The sequence below is a fragment of the Chanos chanos genome, chromosome 7, assembly GCF_902362185.1.
Source record: "Chanos chanos chromosome 7, fChaCha1.1, whole genome shotgun sequence".
NCBI classification, from domain to species: Eukaryota; Metazoa; Chordata; class Actinopteri; order Gonorynchiformes; family Chanidae; genus Chanos; species Chanos chanos.
The window spans coordinates 6,650,164-6,660,163 of record NC_044501.1 but is presented as its reverse complement, the minus strand read 5'-3'; the positions used below and the strand labels follow the sequence as shown (position 1 = coordinate 6,660,163).

The 10,000-nt window shown below is 45.1% G+C and overlaps 2 protein-coding genes across 2 annotated transcripts in view; one reads left to right on the top strand and one right to left on the bottom strand.

Annotated features, from left to right (window-relative positions):
• tsc2 (TSC complex subunit 2) overlaps positions 1–2,025 on the top strand; it is a 42,247-nt gene extending 40,222 nt beyond the window's left edge. The window contains exons 41-42 of the mRNA XM_030779486.1: positions 1,291–1,389; positions 1,598–2,025. Coding sequence (XP_030635346.1) covers positions 1,291–1,389; positions 1,598–1,768 — 270 coding nt within the window. The 3' untranslated portion in view covers positions 1,769–2,025. The remainder of the gene's footprint in view (positions 1–1,290; positions 1,390–1,597) is intronic.
• A 5,432-nt stretch (positions 2,026–7,457) lies between these two features.
• pkd1a (polycystic kidney disease 1a) overlaps positions 7,458–10,000 on the bottom strand; it is an 87,352-nt gene continuing 84,809 nt past the window's right edge. The window contains 2 exon segments of the mRNA XM_030778901.1: positions 7,458–8,707; positions 9,069–9,386. Of these exon segments, the coding sequence (XP_030634761.1) occupies positions 7,487–8,707; positions 9,069–9,386 (1,539 nt within the window). The 3' untranslated portion in view covers positions 7,458–7,486.

The following is a 10,000-nucleotide window of genomic DNA, read 5'->3' as shown; positions in this document are numbered from 1 at the left end:
CCCTCCCTCTCTCTCTCTCTCTCTCTCTCTCTCTCTGTCCCTCCCTCTCTCCCTCTCTCTCTCTCTCTCTCTCTCTCTCTCTCTCTCTCTCTCTCCCTCCCTCCCTCTCTCTCTCTCTCTCTCTCTCTCTCTCTCTCTCTCTCTCTCTGTCCCTCCCTCTCTCCCTCTCTCTCTCTCTCTCTCTCTCTCTCTCTCCCTCCCTCCCTCTCTCTCTCTCTCTCTCTCTCTCTCTCTCTCTCTCTCTCTCTGTCCCTCCCTCTCTCCCTCTCTCTCTCTCTCTCTCTCTCTCTCTCTCCCTCCCTCTCTCTCTCTCTCTCTCTCTCCCTCCCTCCCTCTCTCTCTCTCTCTCTCTCTCTCTCTCTCTCTCTCTCTCTCTCTGTCCCTCCCTCTCTCCCTCTCTCTCTCTCTCTCTCTCTCTCTCTCTCTCTCTCTCCCTCCCTCCCTCTCTCTCTCTCTCTCTCTCTCTCTCTCTCTCTCTCTCTCTCTCTCTCTCTCTCTCTCTGTCCCTCATTTGTAAACAGCTGAGCCACAGGCTGGGCTGCTTTTTGAACTGTTGTCTATCTGTGTTTACAGTCACAGAGAAAATGTGTGAACAAGACCGGAATACTGACACACACACACACACACACACACACTCTTGATTGTTCACACAAACATGACCATATGGGAAACATACAGCCTTATGCTCGTCTCTACAGAAACACAAACACGAACACAAAAACACTCACTTATGCATGTGCATATGACCTGAGACACACACACACACACACACACACACACACAGGCACCCCATAGCTTAGCCTTAAAAAGTGTTGTGAGTGAGAGAGAGAGAGAGTGAGTTCCTGAGGTCTGTAACCCTTCCCACCTGCTGCGATCAGCCTCCAGTCCACAGTCATTCATCTGGGGCTCTCACCCAATGAGAATGAGTCACTCTGACAGTTTCCTCCCAGACACTGCAAATCCCTGCTGCTCCCGGGAAACCGGAGTCACAAAGTCAAATCACAGCTGAAACAAAATGGCCGCCAGCTCAAATGAGGTGTTAGAGAGAGAGAGAGAGAGAGCGAGAGAGAGATGGAGAGAGAGAGAGAGTGAGAGAGAGATGGAGAGAGAGAGAGATTTGAGAGGGGGAGGGAAGTAGGGGAAATCAGGACCTGCACAAAAAAAAGGTGTTATCAGGATGGGAGTGAAAGCTACACCACACTTCGCTGATGCTATCTCTTTTGCTGTCATGACAACCAAAATGAAGGTCTGTGTTTTTTTTTTCCTTTCTTTCTTTCTCTTTCTCCTAAGATGGCATCTCTGGTGCATCAGTATCGAGCCAACCCGTCAGACGCCTATGCCTCCAAGTGGCTGGCCCGACTCCGGCACATCAAACGGATCCGCACCCGGGTACGGCCCACTCCACGAGGACGTTTTAAAAAAAAAAAACAGAGCCTCTGAATTTGACATGTCTAGAACCCTTGTCTAGAAGCCGTTTGACCGAAACCGAAACTGAATCTGGGAAAAAAAAAAAATGTTGAGCTATCACTCTTTTTTTTTTTTGACTCTCTTTTTTTTTCTCTTCTCCTTCCTTCCCTCTCTCCCTCCGTCTGTGTAGGCTCAGGAGGAAATCCAGTCCCGCCCGACGCCCGGAATCTCCCTCACCCAGAGCCACGCCAGCATGCAAAACAAACCCGCCCATCAGCAGTCTGGCTCCGCCTCCAACCCCGACTCGGGCCAGAGGAAGAGACTGGTCTCCACAGTCGATGACTTTACAGATTTCGTTTGAGTAACCAGTGACTGATCAAACTTCCTAATCCTAATCTCTAAAATGGCTGGATAATCCAGCCTTCTTATTTTTCCCATTCGGTCCCTAATTTTGCATCCTTGCCCTTCTCCATTTTGTAGGGGTGCCTTATCTGATTGGTTCTCAACTGTGCCACCGTCACTGACTACTGGTTTAATCCTGAGAGATGATCAAGTTCTCAGCCAATCAGAAACCCCCTCTAAATAATTCTCCTATAGGTTGATCCAATCAGGTTCTGCCCCCCCCCCCCCCCCCCCCCCAAGGGTTGGCTGTTACTCATTGGAGGATGTGAATAAAAAATGGGATTGAGCTGTAGCTCTGATCAGGAGATCAATGGAATTTCATTAGTGCTTTCAAACGCCGCAGGAAAAAAAAAGAAAGAAAAAAAAAAGTATTTTTCTCTGTTTTTTCTTAACAAATAGAAACGTGTAGAAATGGGCAGACTTCATCTCATTTGGCTTTACAGCAACACTCATGTGGCCTCGCAAACACCTGCACAGAGAAACGCACGTACACACACACACACACACACACACTTACACCTACACACACACACACACACACACACACACACACACACACACCTACACACACACACACACACACCTACACACACACACACACTTACACCTACACACACACACTTACACCTACACACACACACTTACACCTACACACACACACACACACACACACACACCTACACACACACACACACACACACACACACACCCACACCACACTATAATGTCTCTCTCTTGTTCATGACCACATTCCCTCTGCATTTCCTCTCCCTCTTACACACACACACACACACACACACATATATATATGTGCACACTCTCACACATCTGTAGTAATAGATCAGTTGCCTCATGCTCTTTTCTACTAATTGGTCCATCTTGACTGTTGACATTCTTAACAACCAACCCACGAAGCAGACAAAGGCGTATGATCAGACCTGGCTAAACGCTTACAGGACGATGGATTATTTCACTAAATAAGAAACTCAGCTGAAGCTGCTGACTAAAGAGCGACTCGTCTTAAGTGTCTGAATTTTGCTTGCCAAAGAAATTGTGTCTAGTGTTAGCATCCTTGGGCGTCAGTGTTCGATAACTTGCCAAGCTGAGTGTCTCTCGTTAATAAAACATTTGTCCATAGGCCAATATCTCTTTCAGCTTTGCTGACTGGACACAGAGAGTGTGTGTGTGTGTGTGTGTGTGTGTGTGTGTGTGTGTGCGTGCGCTGAAACACTGACTAGAAAATTTGCTGGTGACAGAACGTGGGGAAATCGAGTGGAACATGAAATAAGAGAGCGTTACAAACACTAAAATGGTGTGTGTGTGTGTGTGCGTGTGCGTGTGTGCACGTGTGCACGCGCTTGTGTGTGCACTATGCGTGAAATAAAACTATTACAGTCAGTAAAATAAGTCTGAGTGTCTTATGTCCGCGGTGTATCTTAAAAATGTCTTAAATACTGGATTTATCAGTCCATTAAAGAGTAGAGAGAGGGAGAGAGTAGGAGATTTTTGATATCGAGAGAGGGAAGACAGGAAAAATTGGCTGTCCAATGAAAAGCCGTTAAAAATAAGCGTGTATATTTTTGTTCCTCTGTTAATCTAAAACAGCTCATTCATGTGTTTACATACGCCATCATGGTTTACTATGGTCAGTTCTGCAGTTGCCTTAATGTGGTCTAACACGTGTCTCGTTCAATATGGAAACTCGAAGCGGCATTCATTAAAGTCCGACGGTAGAACACAGACGGCTGCTTCCTGCCTCTGTATGCAGTGAAGTTCAGCGATGTAAAGACCAGGTAGCTGCTGTCAAGTGGACAATCGCGACTTTTTCGAGATTCTGAGACATCTCGGCCTTTCGCTCCATCCTCACACTTCAGCAGTCAGCTTCACCTTTCAGCTCATCAAAGTGATGTGGAAGCTCTCTGAACTAGATTTGAGTGTGTTGTGTTTGAGTAGGACTGGAAACTAGACTACAGGTGTACAGCTGTTCCTGACAAGGACTGTTTCTCTCTCTCTCTCTCTACATATATATATATATATATATATAGCCTACAGACATGTGTATATACATACACATACACCCACTACTTAGATCCAGTCATGTCAGACAACAGGTGTGCTTAGCTGTCAAAACGCTTTATTTGACTTTGTCAAGTGCAAAAAACATCAGAAGCAGAGTGCTTAAGACAAAGAATACGCAATGTACGATTAATAAAACAAAGATACGCAGAAAAAGAACGACCAAAAAAAAACCCAAAACAAAAAACAAAAAAATTCCTTCGATAATCAAGTTACATCATGTCTAGGATACACGGTGAGGCATGACGCATATGCATTATGCATGCAAAAAAAAAACAAACAACAAAAAAAAAACAAACCCACGCTGGCTTTGGCACCTAAAACATCAGGTTACGTTACGTTAGAAATCATCTTATCTGACCACGTCACGTGCCGGTTCTTCCCAATGCATTTCTCTTTGGACACACAGAATTTTAGAAGAGTGTTTTTCTTATTTTTTTTTTTCTTTTCCTTTCCTTTCTTTTTTTTTTTTTGAGAACGAAATGTTCTTGAGTGAGCATTTAGCTATCAGTAGATGCTTTGCACTGTTACCACTACAAAAAAAACCAACCAACCAACCAAACAAACAAACAAACAAAAAAAAAAAACGCGATTTGCGGTAAAAAGCATTAACCGACACGGCACACTCCATTCATTGCTTTTTAAATTCTGAGAGTTATTCTAATACAAAAAAAAAAAAAAATCATTAAATTAATTTTCCGCCAACGTCCTGATGCTTAATGGACACAACATCACGCGGGGGAGGACGGTGTGACCTAGCCATTCTTTTCCGCTCAAAAGTGTAACTGGTAAAGTGGTGATGGCTTTAAAGCTGATGAGATTGAAAAATATAATCAGAACCCATAACAATATTTACACCAGGTCCCACCAATATGTACATACAGACACAGACTTAGGAAAGTCAATACTGAAAAGGACTATAGTTTACTCTCAGTCGGCTCCATCCGAACGGACTGAACCGAACTTACGGTTTTTCTCGGGACATTTTTTTTTGGGAAGGGGTGAAGATCTTTTACAGTCCTACATTTTTTACTCTTGCATACCGTTTTTTTCTTTTTTTTTTTTTTTGTAGTACGTAAGAGTTTCTTGGATTGAAATTTACATAACAAGCAACAACCATAAGAACGTTTAACACAAAGAAAAAGAAAAAAGAAAGCAATCCTGGTTTGGGTTAGATTAGGGTCCCTGAGTATTAGCATAGTAAACAACATATTTATGGGGAGTGCGCTTTTAAGCAGCTACAGGGAACAAAACAAAAACAAAAAAAAAGAAAACAAAACAAAACAAAAAAAAACCCCAGCAAGAAACATATCAGAAATAAATGTTGATAGATAAACATCCAGAGCCACTTTGTATATAATGCACAAAAAGAAAATTGTTGAATAGCTGTTTTTTCTTTTATTTCTTGGGTTGGTGGGAGAGAAGCCTAATAAACATGTGGAATACCAGTTAAAAATGCTAAAGCATAATAGCCCAACACTGAAATAAAGTGCTACGTACAAAAGAGAATTATTATTATTATTATTATTATTATTATATATTTTTTTAAGTTAATTTCTTGGTGCTTTAAATGGCAAGCAAGCTTTGGTAAAATCAACTAGGAGAGTAATGTTTACGAAGCTATTCTCTTAAAAGGATTTCGTACCAAGCTTATTATTGTTTCGAAACGAATACACACGCACACGCACACGCACTCACTTTATATACACAAAATCAACACAAAGTGCTTCTTTTCCTTTAAAAATAGAAATTTCAAACCATTTGTTTAAAAAGCAACACCACCAACAAAACAAACAAACAAACATACATACAAACAAACCAAAAAAAAAAAACCTGGTTAACACAATATTACAAATAATAATGCTTATTCAACCTTTTTTTTTAAATTTATTTTTTATTTTTTTGAAATTCCTGATCTTAAAAACATGCTCTGCTCTTTTTCGTGTTGGGGGGCGGGATGGAGGGATGTTGTACAAGTTCCTTTCTTTTCTTTTTTTTTTTTTTTACCCCTTAATCATTCAATAACTTTTTCAACACAAAGACCTCACTCTCGTTCATTCCCTCCCACCCCCCCCCCCCCCCCCGCCTTCCTCTCAATCTATAACTTCACTCTCTTCTTTACTCCATCCCCCAATGCACCTCATTATCACTCCTTCCTCCGCCAGTTTATTCCTCCTTAACATTCTTGTCCTCATTCTCTTTCGCTCCGTCACTCTCTGTCTCTTGCCCTGCATTGCGGTCCGACTTCCTTTTTTTATCTGATTATCATTCCGCGGTTTTCTCAGGCGTTCTGGGAAGAAAGGAATAGCGTTAATATTTCTGATCCTGAGGCTTGGCATTCTGTTAGCACCCTGATAGCCTCTTCAGATATGTGTACGTGTATATGTGTGTGTGTGAGTGTCTGTGTGCGTTAAAATGAACTCGAGTGTCGACCTGTTACCATGCGTCGTAATATGCAAGTGTGTCTACCTTTCATAACGCATCGTAAGTATTACACGCATACAGAAGACGTATACACCCGCAAGCATAGATTTATATGCATTTGCCGATATGTAGCAATACTCAAAAGTGTGCAAACCTGTTCATTGTTTTTTTTTTTTGTAACTTGTGTGTTTACATGTGTGTGTGTTTAAGTGTGTGTGTGTGTGTTTTATTTTTACAAGCTTCTGAGCAGACAGCATCCATGGGCAACATGAACGCTCATGGTTTTGCAATAGCTTCCTTCGTTTGTTGCATTGAAATGAAAAAACAACAACAACAACAACAACGACAACAATAATAACAAATCAAACAAACAAACATACGGCAGAAATACTTCAAATACTGCTGGAGAAAAAAACACAAACATGATATAGCAATGGCCCGTTGCTTGACAAAAGGCTTACTGCATGTCTCTCACTATCACTCTCTCAGCTGCAGTACAGTTTTTTTTTTGTTTCCATGGAAGCATGATGTATGCTCTTGTCAAGGTCACCCTTTTTGACCTCCAGGGTCACTGGGCAGGTTTGAGGTCATTGGAAGGGCAGAGAGGGGATGACTGAAGCAGGTGACACTTCTTGGAGGGTAAAAAAAACAAAAAACAAAAACCAAAAACCAAAACCGAAAACAAAAAAAAAATAACAACAAACGTTGGCGAACCTGCACCTTGTTGCCACCCCCCCGGTTGTGTACCTATTTAGCTCTTGTTATATTCCACGTATCCTTGGGACGATCAATCGCACCACTCTGTGATCGATTAGTATGGCTGCTGGGTTCCTTCTTTTTGGTACCTTTTTTGTAATAACGCGAATACGTTTTTTGGCCCATAGCCACAGTCTGGTGTGTGGAATCCTTCTTGAGTTACCTTTGGAAAACAAAAAAAACAACACAAACAAAAACACAAAAAAAAACCAAGTGACAAAACCAGCTGCCACTCATCTCTTGGCTTCCATCCTTCTTCAGCACTTTCCACGACGCTTTCCATTCGTTCAATGGTTCGTGCATAGTTTCCTTCAGTTTTTTTTTTTAACATCACAACTCTCCATCATAACTCTTTTTTTTTCTGTCTGTGTGTGTGTGTGTGTGTGTGTGTGTATGTCCTGGATGCCATGGGGATTTTCTCTTAGGGTTTGGGGTGTCCTGAGATGTGCCTGTCAGTGTTGGGATGGACCTTGTTCTTGAGGGGCGGAGGCTTGTGTTTCCGTTTGCGCGTGGGAATGGTAGTGGTATGAGCCGGATGTCGAAACAGACTGGAGGGGATGTTGTCTCTGTCACCCAGGTTCACCCACTCATGGGCGTGAGGAATTGGGGTGGGGGTGACGGAGGCTGAGGCCGGGGCGGTGGAAGGGGCGGGCGTAGGGGTGGGAATTAGGATCGAGGCGGTAGAAACAGATTTGGCGGAACCGCTAACGGTTTCGACGCTGTCGGGTGGAGAGCCCCCGTCGGTTTTGCGAGGACCCCCGTCAGCTTTGCGGCGTTCCGCGTCCGTCTTTTGAGGACCTTTCTTGTACCCCTCCTCTGTGAACTCGTCGGTTTTACCGGCACTTTTGCTCGTCTTCACGCGACCTGCACCTGTTTTATGAGGGCTTGGATCCCTCTCTTTCCGACTCTCCTCCGTCTTCTGGGGACCCGCTTCCACGCTTGGAATTTCATCAGCCTTGTGAGGACTTGGACCAGCCTTGTTCGGAACCCTCTCTGACGGGACTCCCTTGTGGGGACTTGTGCCTGTCCTGTGTGTGGCCCTATCCGTTTTCTGTTCCGTTCTCTTCTCTGCCTTGTGGGGACCCGTTTCCACCACGTGGGCGCTTTCTTCTCTTTTTGGAGAACTCTTGCGCTTATCCGAAAACTCCGCGCTCTGCTGCCTGTACTTGTGCTCCCTGCAGTGCCGCCTCCGTCCAGCAGGGTCCGTGCTTCGGTTGTTTCTCCGTTCCCCGCGCCTCCATTTTCGGGCCCTCCTCTGCACCTTCTCTAGACGGCACTCCGTCCGGTAAAGCTCTTCCGTCGCTTGCGTGACCCGGTCCAGCTGTAGCAACAGGCCGTCGAAGGCGGGCAGGAGTCTCCTGAGAGTCGCCTCCAGCTCAGCCCTCTCGCGCCAGGCTTGACTGCCCACCGCTACTCCCAGGCCTAACGTCAGGCCTAGGCCCATGCCTGGGGCCTCCACCAGGCTACAGGGGCTGCTGGAGGTGAGCCTCCACGAGGATTCGGAGCCTCCGTCGACGCTGTCGGGGGTGGGGGGCGCTTCCGGGGTGTCCAGAGGGGGCAGGCAGAGGGATTTGCAGTCGCTGGTGGAGGAAGAGCGTGACGGAGGCAGCTCCATACCCTCGAAGCGCACCTTGTGACGGAACTGCGGGAGGAGAGATAAGGAAGGTCACTTTAGTCTGAGAGATTACAGGAACGTCTGTAGGATGTCGGGGGACGATAAATGTAGTTACAAAAAAACCCCCCCCAAAATTCTCATCATTTTCGTCATGTCTCTGTGGGTCCTCCAACAGTGAGCTCAAGTTCCTGAGGTCATTTACTTTTGTTATAGTAAGAGCATGAACTTGAGCGAGCCCAGAAAAAGAAAAATACATCAAAGTATCACAACACACACACACACACAGACATACACACACACACACACACGCACACGCACACACACACGCACACACACACTACACACTACACACACACACACACACACACACACACACACACACACACACCTCCTTAGCTCGACTGAGGCCCATCCACATCTTTAGTCGTCGGAGGAACAGCTCCACCATCTCGTAGTCCTGCAGGTCGACGGCGGGCCGATACAGCTCCGCCCTGGCCCGGCGATAGTTCCTCAGCAACGCCGAGGTCACCAGCCACAAGAGGACGAGACGCAGCACCGCGAACGCGCCGTGGAACAACAGGCAGGGGGCGGAGCACGAGGAGGCCCTGCTGGGGTGCCATGACAACAGGCCGCGCCCCCCGGCGCCCAGCAGCGACAGGCAAGTGGCGCCGACGCTATCGTAGCCGTCCAGGTATGAATGGAAGAGCTGGAGAAGGAAAAAGAGTGAGTAGGAGTTGTCAGGCACTCTGGCGAATCGGATTAAATTGGATTAGAAAAACTCTAACAGAGTGTAGGAGTGAGACAAGGACAAAATGAGTGGACTGGTGGCTTTGGACTTTTTTTTTTTTTTTTTTCTTTTTAAAGATGTAAAATGCTAATTGTCACCAAACCCTCAGAAGCCGATTTATAGGACGGAGAGAGAGAAAAACAAATCAGTTGTTTATGAGCAGTGCTGATTCATCAGTAAGTGCCTTGGCTGTTAACACACACCGTAAACCAGGCCAGAGAAGCACTCAGAGCTTAAATTGAACTTCAAAGAGAGAAAAGAGCTTTTTGCTCACACGCATACAAAACCAACTCCTCTTCTCTCTTGGTCACACACAAACACACACACACACACACACTATCACAGGCTTTCTCTCTTTTTCTCCACTGTTTCTCAATTAAAATGTAAGACTCTTTCTTTTTCTCAAACACAAACACAAACACACACACACACATACACACACAAATTCACATTTTACTTACAAACTACAGAAACCTACAGACTGGCACTATCTCTTTAAGAAACCTGCCCAGAATGCACGTCACCCTGACGGC